A 17154-nucleotide genomic window follows, 5' to 3' on the forward strand; every position below is an offset into this window, starting at 1 on the left:
TAAAAGGGGCTGCTGCTAATTACACCAGGGCCGCAGGCGTAAATGAGTAGTCCTGGGAAAATTGAATGTGCAGTCACCCTTGTGTGTCAGCAACATGATTGCTATTGAGAACGGAAGGGCTCAAACCCTATATGACTAAGATCCTGGGACTCCCCAGGTAGACTGGAAGCACTGGGGTTGCCCCCCAAAACACACACACACACACACACACACACACACACACACACACACACACAAGGCTGGGGGGCCAGGGCTCCTCATGGTGACATACTAGTAAATGAGACAAAGCGTCCTTGTCCCCAGAGCCCAGCCCAACCACAGCCCAGCCTCAGTTCCCCCCCTTCCCTCAGCAGGGGGTCTAGGGCACAGGTCCTGCCCCACCCACCCCATAGGATCTGCCCCTTGTAGTAGCTCCAGGCAATAACATCCCCTCATCCCGCCCTCACCCCTAGACAAAGGATCCCCATCTCCTTTCCAGGCACAGGACTCGCTGCGTCCCATCCGCTGTGGGTTCAGGGTCTGCCCCCCACCCTGGTTCTCCAAAGCGCACATGCTTCATTCGAGTACACAGCCTGAGCCCGCGCGGCTGTCTGAGGACCTGTCCTGCAGGGCGGACAGGCCCCTAAAAGTGCCTCCACGCAGGTTCCAGGCTAGATGCCGGGCGGGGACGGTGACCAGCAGGGCGGAGGCGCAGTATCCATAGTAACACGTGTGGGCGAGTCGTGATTGCAGTCGGTCCCAGGGCTATAGCACTTAGCAGTTTATAGTGTTTCACGCCCCTAATCTCATTGGAGCCTTTGCAAAAGCCCTGCCCATGGTCACCAATGCCTCTATTCACACATGAAGAAACCGAAGCTGGGACAAGTGAGAAGCCCCTTCGAAGATTGCCCCCGGAACGCTTGGCAGCGTCGGGACTAAAACCGGACCCTCTGCCCCGGGACAGCTGCCCGGGCTCCAACCCCCACCTTCCCTTCTCCACGCCGCCCCCGGGGTGTGCCTGCCGCTGCGTGCGCTTCGCGGCGACTACAGAGCCTAGGCTCAGGCCTCCCCACGCCTCTGCTGCTGGCCTCGAGGACACGGGGACCCGGCCCCGCGCTGGCCGCGCCGCGGCGGGTAAGTGCTGAGCGCGCCGGAGCCCTCAGACACCGCCTTCTATGTCCGCAAGCTCCCAAGCTGCCTGGAATGGAAGGAAAATGTGGGGGCCGAGGGGTCGCAGGAGGGAAGAAGTGTAGTATTTTAGATTCGGCTGGGAATCTGCTTAAGCGAAGGGCCGACTCAAGTTATAAGCGGGTTTTCGACTGAGCGGGTGGGGGAGAGGGGGTTGGTATCAGCGCCCCTAACCCCGCGTTGTTCAAGGGTCAACAGTAATTCTGTGAAGGGGCATTACGGAGTGGGTACCAAAGCTGGTTGCTGCTCGTTCCAGGAGCTGGGAAAAAGCGCATGGCTGGAAGATGGTTTGGGGTGAGGGGGCTGTAGGGGGCACCAGAACTGGCTCCACCAGTCCCGTGCCTGGGCCCGGAAGGAAATTCTTTGCTGGTGAGTCGCATCCATGGGGTGTGTCAGGCTTGAATGAGCAGACAGGACCGGAGGGTGGCTGCACCTGGGTGGGCTGCCAGGGGAGGGCTTCAGGTGGAAGCACATGCCAGGATCCCTCTTCTCCCAAGGCTGGCAGGCGGGGCTCCACCCTCCACCTCAGTGCTCTTGAACTATCACCAAGTGAGTGGCAGGCTGGGGAAGAAATGGTCTCATGCTTCTTACAACAGCTCAAGAAAGTAGGACTTATTTCCCTTTAGAGACAAGGACATGGGGTCAAGGAAATTAGGGAATTCTTCAGGTCACTTAGCTGGTAAGTAGCATACGGTAGCTAAGGCTTGAATCTAGCTATGACTCCACACTCAGGGCACATTCCACTGCTTCTTCCCAAAGGCCAGGTCTTAGAAGGAGCGGAGAGGGGGGAGAAGAGGAGTTTGTCCAGGGATGGGTCTTCCCCAGACACCCCATCATGTCCGAAATTCCCAGAGAAGAGGCATCAGGAGGGCTGAGATGCTGAAAAGGAACTGTGCCTTCTCCCTTGTCCAGACTGCCCTCAGGACTGCTGCCCACCCCTCCAAGCTGCCTCTCTGAGAAGTCAGCATTCATTTTTTTGTTCATTCAACATGTATTGAGTGCCTACTATGTGCCAAGCACTAGGCACTAATTTAAAGCAGTAAGCAAGACAAAGTTGACATCCTAGTGGGGAGACAGACGATGAATAAGAACAAAAAAATAAACAGATACTTTAATTTTAAATGGTGACTAAATGCTGTAAAGAAAATAAAACGGACAGGAGCAGAGTGACTAGAAGGGAAGGGGCTCCCAGATTCAGTCTTATCTGGGGAAGCCCCCAAAGAGATGTTTGAGTCAAAGCCTCAGTGATGAGAAGAATCCAGCCATGCAAGGTTCTTGGAGGAAGAGCATTCTAGGAAGCAGGAAAAATGACAAAGCCCTGTAGGTCCCCAGGGTGGCCAGAGCAGAGATGCAGGGTGAGAATATAGGAGAGAAGGGTCAGAATGTAGAATCTGGGGGTTAATTCTAAGTGTAATGAGAAGCTAATAGCGAGTAAACAAGGGAGTGATGTGATCCAATTTAATGGGCTCTAGGGGTGCAGGAGCAGGCACTGAAAGGCCAGTGAGGAGGTTGTGGCAATAATGCCAGCAAGAGTTGACGGTGGCTTGGACCAGGGTAGTGGCAGTGGAGGGGTGAGATGTGATCATTCAGGGGGCAGACTGACAGACTGCTCAGAGTCACAAACCCAGCTTCCGCGGCACTCACATGTGCACACAGGCCCACACACCCACGTGGGAAAGCACAGGCTGTCCCACCCATGACAGTACGCAGACACTAGGTGTATTCAGGCAGACCCACTGGTCCCCACCCTCTGAGTCACTGCAGGACTGGGAGGAAGATGTGTGATCTGGATACCTGAACAACACATGTCTCCCCACCACAAAGCCCTGGCATCTAGCATGGCTGGGGCTCCCCCAGGCCCTGGCACAGGGAGCACGGAGTTCTATCTAGCTATTCTCTGGATCTGATATCCCCCAGAGCTAGATCATTACCCACCTCCACACACACCCCAACATGACTCGGTCTACCAACTTCACCACCTATTGGCTGTGAGACCTTGGGGAGGTTATTTCCCCTCTCTGAGGCTCAGTTTCCTCCCTGTAGATTAGGATTCAACCCCAACTTCACAGGGTGGTAGCAAGGCACCAAGGAGGTAAGTTGCAAGAACCCAGTCTGAGGCAGGCGTCCAGCAGAGAAGGGGAAAGGAAGTAATGGACAGCACAGTCCTGGCATCCACAGGCCAGCCTTGAATCTAACTCTAGTTTTAAACGAGTGACTTGACCTCTCTAGATTTCACGAATGGCCGACATTTATTGAGCACTTACTATGTACTAAGTGCTTTACAGCCCTTATCTTCCTCTGTAAATGAGGAGCATCACAGCGCCTACCTCATGGGGTCATTATAAGGATTAAATGAAATCCTACACATAAAGTGTGTAGCTCCTTGCCTGGCTCATAGCAACTACTCAATAAATGCTCATTGTTATCATCAGCAAATGCACATTCCCTTCCTTCCGGTATACTAACTCGGTGACTTTGGGCAGGTTACTTAACCTCTCTGCCTATTTCCTATCTGTAGCTTAGAAAGAATAGTCCTGAGCTCATAGGGTCTTTGCAATGTTCAGATGAGTAGGTCCACATAAAGAGCCCAGAACAGCACCTGGTGCACAGTAAATGCTCAGTAAATGTCACCTCTTCATTACCGTATGTTTTTTCCTATTATTCGGTCAGGTGTGCACCGCCCCCGGCATCCCTACCGGGCACCATGGACTGGAAGACGCTCCAGAACCTATTGAGTGGCGTGAACAAGTACTCCACGGCGTTCGGCCGCATCTGGCTGTCGGTGGTGTTCGTCTTCCGCGTGCTGGTGTACGTGGTGGCCGCGGAGCGCGTGTGGGGGGACGAGCAGAAGGACTTTGACTGCAACACCAAGCAGCCCGGCTGCACCAACGTGTGTTATGACGACTACTTCCCCATTTCCAACATCCGCCTCTGGGCCCTGCAGCTCATCTTCGTCACATGTCCCTCGCTGCTGGTTATCCTCCATGTGGCCTACCGGGAGGAACGGGAGCGGCGGCACCGCGAGAAGCACGGTGACCAGTGCGCCAAGTTATACGACGATGCAGGCAAGAAGCACGGCGGCCTCTGGTGGACGTACCTGTTCAGCCTCATCTTCAAGCTCATCATTGAATTCGTCTTCCTCTACGTGCTGCATACTCTCTGGAATGGCTTCTACATGCCACGCCTGGTGCAGTGTGCCAACGTGGCACCTTGCCCCAATACCGTGGACTGCTACATCGCCCGGCCCACCGAGAAGAAGATCTTCACCTACTTCATGGTGGGCGCTTCGGCCTTCTGCATCGTGCTCACCATCAGCGAGCTCTGCTACCTCATCTTCCACAGGGTCCTAAAAGGCATGCGCAAGAATAAGCCCCCAGGCGGCCGCAACCGCAAGGCCTCCGCCAGTCGAGCTTCCACTTGCTGCTGCCACCACAAGCTAGTAGAGGCTGGGGGGTTGGGCCTCGACTCATGCAGTGACAAGCTGCTTGCTTCAGCACCCACCCAGACCCCCATCTGACCACGGGCTGGGTAGCGATACCCGGGCTGCTAATGGGGGCTGGTGGGGAAGTATTGCTCCGGTGGAGGGGTCCTACAGGTGCTGGGTGCCCCCACTTTGAATTCACTAAGCTTTCATTGTTGTCAGATACTTTTTGAGCACTGGGAACTGTGCTGAATGCCTGCGTATATATACCACAGGCCCAGTGCCAGCCCTGGAGGGAGGCAGACATTGAAACAACAAATTACTGCGCGCAAGGGACTCTTAAGATGCTCATAGCAGGGCTTCTACCTAACCCAGGAGGGGATGATTGGGTGAGGCTTCCCTGAAGAAGTAATGTTTAAGAAAGGTGAGAAGCGCTTCCAAGCAGAGAGAATGGCAGGTGCAGAAGCCTTTAGGCTACAGAAAGAGAGATGCTTGCCCTGGGTTAGATTCACCAGACCAAAGAGACTCTACTTTCCCTGGGGAGAAAGCACCCAGATTTCTGCAGTGGAGAGGAAAGATTCTCCCAGCAGTGGGAGGTTTGGAGACCTGAGAGTGAGCTTAGAAAGAAGAGGATGAGAAGGCTCTGGTGACACCAACCAGACCTTGGGACACCCAGGAATCCTATGAGTCACCACTGCTCCCAGGGGAAGTCCCCCTCCCCCAGACTCCACTCTCTCAGCCTCAAGAAGCTTGGCTCCCATCTTCCTCCCCGCAAATGTTCTGGAGAGGCTGGTGCCAGCCTTTCAGACCCTGCTCTGTGGGAGTCAGGTTGGATGCCCTGAGAGGAGCATCCGCAAGGCAGTTTCCTTGAAATCAATAAAGGCTGTGTTTTATACAGGTTGGCTCCGTCCTTTGTTTTCCTACTCTCCCTCCCATAAGACCCTGAGGCCAGGAAAGGTAGCCCTCATTAGGGGAGAGAGCTCCATGGCTGAGGTGAAGCTAAGCTGGGGGCTGTGGCAGAGGCTGGAGCTGAAGTTAAGCTGGGGCTGGGGTTGACAAGGTAAGAGCTGGGATGGAACCTGATACACGTGTGATTGTAGATGTGGTCACAAGAGGGCGCTGTGCTCCCGCTACAACAGCGCTCCTAGCCGTTTACAGGGAGACCCAGCCCTAAGTACACAATCACTATCCTCTCCTTGTAGACAAACCGCACTCCCTTAGCGGTAGTAAACCAATCCCAGCAGTCCACAACCGCATCCCCACCCTGTGTACATAAAATCCCTGTTAGTCACACTCTCACTCTTTATATATGCTCCCAACAGGCCAGGTGTCTCTAAAGGCATGTAATACCTGCGTCAGCCAAGCATTATTCAGCTCCTTCCATTTTCCCTGAGCATTTTTCATACCGGCTCCTGGCAGAATGCTGGGGCTACACAGGGAGCAGGAGCTGAGCCCAAAGGGCTCAGAGCCTGGGGGAGATGGGAACACAGTCACCTGAACTAACCACCCCCTGGGGGGCTCACAGCCCCTCTCCCAGCATTATGATGACCTGAAATTTAGGGGACACCAACATCCAAGCCAGACAAGAATGAGAAGCAAAAGGGGTGCAAAGGCTATACTGACCTAGAGGAATATTTAGTGACAATCAAGCCAAGACCAGGAGCCAGAAATCCAGGAGACAGTGAGCCATAAGCCAAAGTAGGCAGCGAGCGGTTGTGTCATCATGTAGACAGAATAGGCTGTAGTTCACCTTTGCTCTCAAGTGTGGCCATTTGCGGGGTGGTTAAGCCATCCAAGCTTAAAGGGCCCAGGGCTGGGCTGGGCTGGCACCCACCCCCCAGGTCTGAATCACAGCTTAACCATTTCATGATCATAGCTTCGCCATGCTGCAACTTGGCAAGCTTTCAGAACCTCAGTCTTGTCACCAATATAATGGGAATCTTGGTATCAATGAGGATCCTGGTGGGAAACAGATGGCACATTCAAACCGAGTCACTGAAGAGTTCCCTGGAGGAACTGTTTTAAGAGGTTTGGGTATGATTAAGGAAACCCACAGAGGGTAACTGCCATGTCCTGGGGTTAGTGCCACAGTAGCAATGGACAGAGTTACCACACAGGAACTGCAGGTTGCATACTGACCAAATAAATACCCCACCTTTACTTTTGCATCGCCTGCTCACCTGCTAGTAGCTCCTACTGGTCCCATGCACCCAGAAGCCAGAGGGCAAGGGAACCTGTTGAGGCAGTCAGCCTCTCAGGGCACAGAGCCGATGGACAGTAGGTCTGAGAGGCAAAGGGAATACTTGGGACAGTACCTAGGATTGTTGTAGAGATAAAAGGAGACACTGTAGGTGAAACATTAGTACAGTGCCAAAGTATCCAGTAAATATCCAGGCACAACCGTGCTTACGGAAGTCTCTGCCTGCTGCCCACGCCATATGGTACTTTAGCCCCAGCAAAGGTCTCAGAGAAGGGTGATCTCTAGCCATGCATTCCAGCATCTTCCAGGGCGTTCCAGCTGCCTGACCAAGGGTGGCTCAGAGGTCAGAGCAACATAAGCACATCATTGGCTAGCCCAGAATGGACTGAGCTTCCAGTCCTGACCCTGCTTCTCCAGGCTGTGGGCCAGGACCATGGATGAGGAACGTTCCAGCCTTGCCTTTGGCCTGAGAGCGAGTCCAAGCATTGCAGCTCACTGTTCTCATTCAGTTTGTGTTGGGCTACTACTGTTCACCACCCAGAGTCCCCAGCCCACCTCACTGTCACCACAAGGTGGCTGTCATATCCCTTTGGACTTCTTTGTTCAGGATACACGTCTCTATTTCCTCCTCCTTCATTGCATGAGAATTCCCTTGCAACCTTCCTTCAGTCGTGCATACGACAGATTCCGATTTCATATACACAGCCTTCAAGTCCACCTGTACTGCATGTTGTAACAGCCACCCTGCAGCCCTAGGTAAACAGGAGACGACTTGTAATCATCACCCTGGTCCAAGCTTCCTGTGAGTCATATTTTGAAATCCCAACCCCCAATGTGACGGTATTAGGAGATGGGGCCTTTGGGAGGTGGTTAGGTCATGAGGATGGAGCCCTCCTGATGGGATTAGTGCCCTTAGAAGACGAGACATGAGAAGGATGACCCTTCTCTCTCCACCATGTAAGGACAGCAGAATGAGCAGACAGCCATGTAAACCAGGAAGCGGGCCTACACCAAGAACCTGACCATGCTGGCACCCCAATCTCAGACTTCCAGCCTCCAGAACCATGAGAAATCAATTTCTGTTGTTTAAGTCCCCCAGGCTATGGTATTTTGTTACAGCAGAATACCTGAGCTGATTAAGACACTTGGATTACTGCAGCAATCTCTCTATAGCCTGCCCCTGGGAAGCAGATTCTGAGGAAGAATTAAGAGGGCAAGGGTGTACTGGGAATTAATGCCCATGAATGGAAAGGGGAGAAAGTAGGACTGAGCGACAAGTACCGTGGCAGGGAGCTCTGTGTCCGGGGACAGATTGTCCATTACAGGAGTCCCGTGTTGGGTGGAAATGGCTGGGCCCCTGAGCACTGCTTGGCTCAGTCGTCACTTGGGGCCAACCCCAGCACAGCTTGGCCACCTGGACAGCTGAAGCCAACCTGAAAGTGCTAACAGCTGGAGGCTGTCTGCTGACCAGACTCCACACAGCTGGACAGCAAGTCCTGTATGGAAGGGGGGCATCCACTGTCTGCCACCCACCCTCATAGCCCATTCGCAGCACAGCAGCCAGGGTGATGCTGTCAAAACCTAAGTCAGGCCGTGTCACTCCTCTGCCCGAAGCCCACAAAGGCCCCTCACGCAGGCTTTTAGGGGCCTATAAGCTCTGCCTCATCCCACATCTCAGCCGTTCCCTTTCTGAACTCCTGTCTTCTCTTTGCTCACCTCACCCCAGCCACACTGACCCACCCCTCCCTGTTCCCCAAGCAGGGAACACTAGCCACACTCCCACCTCAGGGACTTTGCACTGTGGTTCCCTTAGTCTGGAATGCTCTATCCCAGAGGACCACAGGGCTCCCTCCCTTCAGGGCCTGTGTCAAACTTCAGCTCCTTAGTGAGAATTTCTCCTCCCTTCTATTCAAAATTGAAACTGCCATCCCGTGCACCCTCAATCCTCCCTTCCTACTTTACTTTCCACATAGCATTTATTATCATGTAACAGGTTCTACATTTTATTTTGTCTATCTCCCCCCAGCTAGAATGTCAAAGCCACAAGGATGGATTTTCGTTCCCTCTTTGCTCTCCAGGGTCTAGGACAGTGCCACAGCTCCAGGGGCAATAAATATTTGTTGAATTAATAAATTCATACATGGGCCAGGTGACCTGCTAGGTGCTACCGTAGAGATGTAAACCAGACCCAGCTGCCTGCCCTCCAGGGGCTCACGGCCTAAGGAGGGAGGAGTAAAGACAAGTGAACAATGCACCAAGGGTGGGGGAGGAGAAATTGGGTGTCGTTTAATTGTATAGTTTCAATTTTGAAGGATGAAAAAGTTCTGCAGATCTATTGCACAGCAGTGTGAATGTACTTAACACTACTAAATGGTACACTTAAAAATGGTTAAGGGCAGCCCGTTTGCTCAGTGGTTAGAGCGCAGTGCTCAGAACACCAAGGTCGCCGGTTCAATTCCCACATGGGCCAGTGAGCTGCGCCCTCCACAACTAGATTGAAAACAACGACTTGACTTGGAGCTGAGTTGACATGGATGGAGCTGATGGGTCCCGGAAAGACACACTGTTCCCCAAATTCCCCAATAAAAATTTTTTTAAAATGATTAAGATGGTGAATATTAGGTGTTTTTTATCACAAGTGAAATAAATTTATTTTTTTTAAATGTACCCAGGGACAATAACTGAGCCACTGAGATCACAAAAGCACAACTAACCCAGTGGAGGCCAGCGGGGGGAACTTCTGGGAGACGGCAGTGTGGAGCAAAGTCCTGAACAACTTGTAGGGTTCAGCACAGGAGGGAGCTGCAGGCAGAGGGAACAGCATGGACACAGCAAGAGTGCACAGGGAACCACAGTAAAATCCAGCCGGATCGTGGAGTAAAAGGGGAGCGGGATGAGGGTGAGAAGTGGCCAAGGCCAAGAGGCAACGGGGAGCCACAGAGGGTTTAAATGGAGCAGTGTTGTGGTCAGGGAAGGGTGGAGGCTGGGTTGGAGGGGGCAGGGATGGAGGCCGGCGACCAGCTGGGAGGCCACTGAGATGGTGGCTGTGAACAGAGAGTCAGGGCAGTGGGGACGGACAGTGGGATGGGGTTTTAAGGATGTTTCCAGGTGGAATGGCCAGGTTGTGGGGATTCCTCTCATAGCTGATCCCAGCTCCTCCTTTTCCCAGGAAGGGGCTGGGTCATTCAAACCCTGACCTCCAGAGGAAGCTGTAAGAGCTGGGGGAGGGGAGCCTGTGTCTAGTCACAGGAGAGGAGCTCTGGAAGCAGAGGCTGCAGTGGGAGCGCGGCAAGAAACTGCCTCTAGGGACCTTCATTCTCACGACCTCGGGGGTCAGAACCAGGGCTCAGTTGTCAGTTTTGAGAATCCAGAAGGCTGCGCTCAGACGATCCTGAAGTTCTGAGGTCTGAGCCAGGCCCATCCCACTTGCTGCCCAGAAAGTTCAGTTAGTCCTGCTTAAGGTAGGACCCTCAGGGACCCAGGGGCACTGGGAGTCTAAGAACTAAATCCTGTTGCGAAGAAACAGGGACCTTTTTGCCACCAGCCCCGGGCTTTGGCCCCCACCTGCCCCTCTCCCCACCTCTACTCGGCTCCTGAGCTTCTTCCCCTCAGCCTTTTCTGTTCTGTCATCATAAGAAACATCCAAACCTGTAGACAATTTTTGTAAGAGTTCAGTCACAAGATTTTCTCAACAAGAGCTTCTCAACCGGCTGAGAAAAATACTTCCAAGAAATGACAGTTTACAGCTTCTTTTATGCATTTGGAATTAAGGAGGGAACTTAAGGAAGATTACTTGTAAGTAGCAGAAATCAAGGCAGGGATGGGATTACAGGATAGTTAAGGAGGCTGTGCGCTCTCGAGGGTGGTCACCCTTTAGAAGGAGGGGTCTGAAAAAAGGCATTCACATAGATGCACGGAAAAAATGGACAGAGCTTGCTTAAGGTACAGCTAAAGAAGTTATATGCCTGGGCATGACTACCCACCATGACCTGCCCAGTTAGGAATTTATGATCAAATCACCCTGTAAGGTCACATTCCAAAAACCCCCATTTTAGTCCACGGCTTCCACCAAGACCAACCCACAGACCCTTTTTGTCACAAACATTTTGTCACGTGTTTTTAGCCACAATTCACTTGAACTTTCTGTGTACCAATATTAGGCTATGTGTGCGTTGATTGGATCTCCTATCAACCCTACACAGTAGGAACCATGACTATCCCCATTCTACAGAGGAAGAAACTGAGGCACAGGGATTTATGCAACTTGCCTAAGGGCACAGGGTTCAACAGCAAAGTCTCAACTTCAACTCTACTGCCTCCACCACCAAGGCCAGTGACATCTAACACCCTGGGGGCAGTGGCCAAGGTCTCAGGATCTGGCAGCCCCAGGTCCTTGAGCCTTTGTTCTTTCTGTTCCTTCTGCCTCAAACGCTCTCCCACCCACTCCAGGAAACATTCCTAACCAACCCCTGTGAGTCACCCAGTCCTTCTCAGAGCTTTCCACATTTATCATTTCACTGCTTCCTATGGGCTGATGTGCTCCATTCCTGCCTCCCACACCAGCCAGTGAGAGCCTGTGGCCAAAGACCACCTCTGGCTGCTTTATGGTCAATCCCCAGCTCCTCCTACAAGCCTGCAGCACAATAGACCCTCATTAATGTTCATCAATAGGATGAAGCCTAAATGAACCAGGGTAGGCTCTGCTCACTACACCCCCCCCATTTACAGGCATAAGAATGGGATCCAAGTGAAAGGTGGGGAGAGATCCCCTGCCCAGTGTCAAGTGGCCCATGAAATTACTTAGAGACCTCTGATTGAGTAGCCCCCCAGGAGTGGGGATGTTTGAGAATTCTGCAAGGATACAGGCTGGGCTGAGACCCCAGCTCCAGAACTGACTCTAGGGAGGGCACTGTGGGTCCCCATGTCCTGGTGAGCCTTGACTGAACAGTCCTGGCACAGTGCTGGGCACACCGTGGCAGCCTAAAAAAATAGGACCCCAGCTCCAGGGATAGGCCCTTCCCTGTTATGTAAAATTTCCCAGCCTCAGAGGGGAAGAAAGAGGCTTACAACTCCAGCATTAATTACATCAAGAGTTTATTAAGGGACGCCTTGTGCAGCAGGATGACGGGATATCCTCCACACATCATGGCAAGAGCTAAGGGATTACATAGGACAGGGTAGGATGGATGGAGGTGCTGGGACGTCACCTGGCCCCGATAAGGGTAAAATGCTTTACAGGTTCAGTGGGGCAGGGCAACAGGCCTCTTCCTGGAACCAGCTGCTGTGGGGCATATGGGAGGAGTGGATCAGAGTCTCTGAGGGGATTTAAGAGAAGAGATCTCCACGTCTATCTGTATCAAGTCACAGGATCTGGCAACAGTGACATCATGGAACAGTCTCGCCACACTCCCCCATCAGCCCCCTCTACTCACCTTCACAGCCCCTCAGGCCAGTCGCTGAGATCAGCAAATTCCTACTCTAATCCTTTCAAATTCCACCACCCTGAAAAACTTCACCTTGGAGAATTCCTGTTCCAGCACCAAAGAAACTGCGGCTAAGGGAGTGGAGAAGGAAAGAGCCCCCTTCGCCACCCAACTCCCAGTGCTACCTCCCGGGCCCCTTCCTTGAGAGTCGCCTGAGGTTAGTCTGCACCTCCGGGTCCCATCGGTAGGCTCTGAAAATTCAGCGCCTGCTGCCCTCCCGCTGGTTTCCTGCCCCCGCCCCGCCCCTCCGCGCTATTTAAGGCGCCCTGCCGCCAGGCGCGGTCCTGCAGGGCTCCCGAGACTGCCGCTCGGCCTTCGTGCGTCCACACCGCCACCTGGGCCGCCTGGCAGGCAGGCGGTGAGTTGTGCTTGAGGGGTGGGGGTGGGGCTGAGGGTTGCTTCGAAAGTGGGGAGGGGAGGGGGGAGGCGAACCACCGCAGTAGCACTCACCCAGCCTGCCTACCCTTACAACCCCAGGAGGCAGGAATATTATTTCCATTTTACAAGAGAAGAGACTGAGGTGGTAAGAGGTTGTCACTTAAGCCAGGTCCCCGGTTTATAAGAAGGAGTCAGCATTGGAACCCAGGTCTGGTTCCAAAGCCTGCCTCTAAACAGCTTTGCTCCCCCTTCCCCTACCTCCTTTCCCCTCACCCCGCCCCCCAAGATGTTCTGGGAACTTCGTGGCCTGTGCCTCCACCCTGCTATGACAATTCAGGAGTCTAGAATTTGGCAACAAAAGCTTGGGGGGTGGGGGCAGGAGGGATGGAAAAAGGGGACAAGAGCCAGCGTCAGTACTTAAATTGCAGGTGGTCATCACTGCTGGCAGGTGGAGCTAACGCAGGTACTGCCTTTAGGGTGTAGCACCCCTCCGACCACACGCTCAAGGGTTAGAGTGAGATATGATGTGGAGGGGAGCAGGGACCTGAGGCTTTGGGTCCCCTGAGAAGCTGACATAGCGCTACCTCTACCCACTGTCTGGGGAAAACCTGTCATAGACAAAAGAGGGGGAGGGGATGTCACAGCTGTGTGACCTTGGATAAGTTCCTAAAATTCTCTTTTCCCATAGGCTCAGGAGCCTTAAGTTGAGCCAGATCTTTTTGGGCTGTGGTCATCGTGGGACTCTGGCTGGGAACACGAGGGACACAGGTGTGTGACTAGACAGGACTCTAGCTGTACCCTTGCGAGAACTTAGCAGTCATCGTCCAAAGATCTGCTTTTAGTCCTGACCGCCCTGCTAGGTGTGAGCCCCTACTTCCATCTCTTTCACTCCTTAAGCCTCAGTTTCCCCCTAGGTAACAAGGATGTGGCCGACCTCCCTGCAGGCTTGTTGCTAGGACAGCTGAGAAGGACTCCGTGCTGACAGTGTCTTCTGTCTCCCTGCAGACGGATGCCCAGGAGCCATGGGCGACTGGGGCTTCCTTGAGAAGCTGCTGGACCAAGTCCAGGAGCACTCGACTGTGGTGGGCAAGGTCTGGCTGACGGTGCTCTTCATCTTCCGAATCCTCATCCTGGGCCTGGCGGGTGAGTCTGTGTGGGGCGATGAGCAGTCGGATTTCCAGTGCAATACAGCCCAGCCGGGCTGCACCAACGTCTGCTACGACCAGGCCTTCCCCATCTCCCACGTCCGCTACTGGGTGCTGCAGTTCCTCTTCGTCAGCACCCCCACCCTGATCTACCTGGGCCATGTCATTTACCTGTCTCGGCGGGAGGAGCGGCTGCGGCAGAAGGAGGGGGAGCTTCGGGCACTGCCACACAAGGACCCACAAGTGGAGCGGACGCTGGCAACCATAGAGCGCCAGATGGCCAAGATCTCAGTGGCAGAAGATGGCCGCATGCGGATCCGCGGCGCGCTGATGGGCACCTATGTGGCCAGTGTGATCTGCAAGAGCGTGCTAGAGGCAGGCTTCCTGTACGGCCAGTGGCACCTCTATGGCTGGACCATGGAGCCTGTGTTTGTGTGCCGTCGACGACCCTGCCCTCACCTCGTGGACTGCTTCGTCTCCCGCCCCACGGAGAAGACCATCTTCATCATCTTCATGCAGGTGGTTGGACTCATTTCCCTGTTGCTCAACCTGCTGGAGCTGGTATACCTGCTGTGCCGCTACCTTATCCAGAGGATAAGGGCCAGGCAGGGCCAGGATGCCTCCCCACCCCAGGGCACCACCTCAGAGCCTTACGCTGACCAGGTCTTCTACCTCCCCATGGGCAAGGAGCCCTCATCCGAGCCATGCCCCACCTACAGTGGGCTGTCATCCACTGAACAGAACTGGGCCAACCTGACTACGGAGGAGAGGCTGTCTTCTGGGCCCCCCCTCTTCCTGGGCCTGTCCCCCCAGAGTAACCGGAAATGCCCCAGTAACTCCAGCAGCTCTGCTTCCAAGAAGCAGTATTTGTAGAGGCCTGGGACTTCTGTCACCCTGTAGTGACAGAAGTGGGGCCTGGGAAGTCTGGCTCCCTTGGGTGCCCCCTCCTTGAAGGCTCTGCAGAGATGACGAGGGCTGGGGGAAGTGGGGGCTTGCTGGTCAGAGAGCCTCACTGTAGGTTGTTCTTGAACATCTGGGGCCTTCCTGGTGACCAGAGGACACCATGGTTTCCCCTCCAGAACATGGCTTTACCCCAGGCTTTGGGTGCTCTTGGCCAAAGGTGTTATGGGCTCTCTGGTCTTTTTCACTTGGTTCAGAGGGACCTGGAGCCAAGTTATTCCACCCCCTCCGTCCAGGTTGTGCTCACAGGAAAAGGCTGGTCAGGGCTGCTGGGTCGGCCTTGGTTACACACAGCCTGTGCTGGATCTGGCCCTGCCAAGGGGACTGGTGTCTTGTTCTCATCACTCCTTCCTAGTTCTGCTGTTTATACTTCTAAAATAAATAGGACTTGATCACAAGCTAGGTGTGTATATTGATGCTGTCGTGATATGGTTCAGGGTGACAGTTAGGGGGTACAACTGCTTTGCCAAGGTTTTCTTTGCTTTTGCAGCCTGCATAATCTGTCTTTGGCCTCTGTAACCCCAACTCCAGCTACCACCTATATCCTGCCTCTCAGCAGCCCTGAGTCCCAAACATCCCACCTTTTGAAATGCCTCAGGCACCATCCTCGTCCCATCCCCACTGCCCAGCCCCCTCAATCTGCCCATTAATCAGCGGCCAAAGCAGTGTCTGTCCCCATCTCCCCATCCTGCCCCATGGCCATCCAGTTCCCCCTGTAGTGTGCTTCCTTACTGGACACTCTGCTCCCGAGGCCTGCCTGCCAGCTGAGCCCTTTATAGTCCAGCTCAAATGGGCCCTGCACCCATTCCACCTCATACTCTATTTGCGAGGGCAGGTTTAGATCAATTGCCCCTTCCTCCCTTGGCCCTTTCTAGTCTGCCCACCAGAAAGAGCAACTCAAGGGCCTATATCATGTCTCCTCCCCATGCACCTAAAACTCACTCAGTGAGAAGAGACAATGGTAGTATAAAAAGGTGGAAGGGAGTGTGGAAGAACAGAATCTTGCCTCTGAGTCACAAAGGTTGCAGGAAAACAACAAACAATTGAACTGGATCTTGACCAGTGAATAGGAGTTCACTGGGGAAGGGAAGACCCTGAGTATTTGGGCAGAGAAAACAGTTCGTGCAAAGATGCAGGAAGGGAAAGGTCAGGGGGAAGAGTGGAGGTGCTTAGGGCCTGATAAGCCTTCTAGGAAATGGGAAGAATAGCTGAGGGTGAGCCCAGTGTTGATAGAGTTGATATTTGTGTGGAAGGTGACCCAGGTAGAGACAGCACTCAGGTAGGTAATGGCCCTCAGTGCCAAGCTGGTTGTCCTCCCCTACTCAGGGAGATCTGGAGTGGGGGTTGGAAGAGGGAATGGGGTCTACCTCACATGGCCACATGCTTCTCTCTGAGAGCCTTCACAGTAGGTTGGCAACCTGTCCCCTCTCTCATCAAGTTTCCAAAACACCAGCTCTGTACCCCTCACTGCAGACAGAACTCGCTCACTCACTACTTAGCCATCAAGTCTGAATGCTCAGCCTGATAAGCTACCAGCCCTCTTACTCTCCCAGCTTTGGTCCCCATTGTTCCCTCTGAATCCCTGAGATCTAATAGACCAGCCTCCTGGTGGCTCCCCAAACTCACCCGGTATGTCCCCACCCTGCTCTTTTGCCAACCTGGAGTGCCTCTTCCTCCACACTTCCAAACCCCACCAGTCCTTTAAACACTACTGTACCCTGGAAAAGGCAGAGCCTGAATGCAGAAGAGTAAAAAGAGCTTTAACGTCAAGGGATCCTCCATTTAAATGCTGCCTTAAGACCGTACAAAGCCATGCGGTCTTAAGTCAATCATTTCACTTCTCTGAGTGTCTGTTTTCTCATCTTTAAAATGCAGATAACATCGCCTGCCTCGCAAGTGACAAGAAATAAAAATAAGAGAAAGCATATGAGTGTGTCTGGCTCCTAGTACTCATGCAGTAAAATTCAGCTCGCCTTCTCCAGCAAGGCCAGCATAGGTTCTTCCTCCAGGAAGCCCTCCCTGATTTCTCCAGCCAGTCTCCAGTGATGCTCTCTACCTCTCAGGAATCTGGACCACTGTTTAGTATGAATCTATTTCATCTCCCCAGCAAGTCTCTAAGAATCACCAGGGAGACACTTTTATTCCCCACGGGCTAAGCCCTGCATTCACTTTGGGTATGAAATGAGGGATTGAGTTAGTTTGGGCAGAAAGGAGGCTGTTCATGCATTGAAAGGGCATGATCCAGGAGACTGAGATCCTCTTCTGAGGAATTTTCCCCCAGCCTGGGTGAGAGGCCATATTTGGTGGTGTTTTAGAGCCAGCCCAACCTGAGGGCGCGGGGAGCCTGCATTTCTGATATTCCCCACCTGTCCTGGCTTGTAAAGGTAGGAGAAGGCAGGT

General features: G+C 53.5%; 2 protein-coding genes across 5 annotated transcripts; both read left to right on the forward strand.

Annotated features, from left to right (window-relative positions):
• Positions 1–749: 749 nt before the first annotated feature.
• Positions 750–5466, forward strand: GJB3 (gap junction protein beta 3). Its single transcript, XM_019730092.2, has 2 exons — positions 750–1113; positions 3838–5466. The coding sequence occupies exon 2, from the start codon at positions 3872–3874 to the stop codon at positions 4682–4684; it is 813 nt and encodes a 270-aa protein (XP_019585651.1). The 5' UTR covers positions 750–1113; positions 3838–3871; the 3' UTR covers positions 4685–5466.
• Positions 5467–12316: 6850 nt separating this feature from the next.
• GJA4 (gap junction protein alpha 4) lies at positions 12317–16677 on the forward strand. 4 transcript variants are annotated; one of them, XM_074334359.1, is made up of 4 exons: positions 12444–12629; positions 13078–13112; positions 13338–13417; positions 13655–16677. In XM_074334359.1, exon 4 carries the CDS (start codon positions 13672–13674, stop codon positions 14665–14667), a length of 996 nt encoding a protein of 331 aa, XP_074190460.1. In that variant the 5' UTR covers positions 12444–12629; positions 13078–13112; positions 13338–13417; positions 13655–13671; the 3' UTR covers positions 14668–16677. The 4 variants fall into 4 exon arrangements, with proteins under 4 accessions (XP_074190462.1, XP_074190461.1, XP_074190460.1 ...); XM_074334361.1 differs by lacking the exons at positions 12444–12629; positions 13078–13112 and adding an exon at positions 12317–12428; XM_074334357.1 differs by lacking the exon at positions 13078–13112.
• The last annotated feature ends 477 nt before the right edge of the window (positions 16678–17154 follow it).

This window comes from Rhinolophus sinicus, linkage group LG06, assembly GCF_036562045.2.
Source record: "Rhinolophus sinicus isolate RSC01 linkage group LG06, ASM3656204v1, whole genome shotgun sequence".
Taxonomy (NCBI): domain Eukaryota; kingdom Metazoa; phylum Chordata; class Mammalia; order Chiroptera; family Rhinolophidae; genus Rhinolophus; species Rhinolophus sinicus.

Bases quoted from the DNA above. Each gene is read 5' to 3' on its own strand.
- GJA4 (XM_074334361.1), top strand. From the start codon at position 13,672: ATGGGCGACTGGGGCTTCCTTGAGAAGCTGCTGGACCAAGTCCAGGAG.
- GJB3 (XM_019730092.2), top strand. From the start codon at position 3,872: ATGGACTGGAAGACGCTCCAGAACCTATTGAGTGGCGTGAACAAGTAC.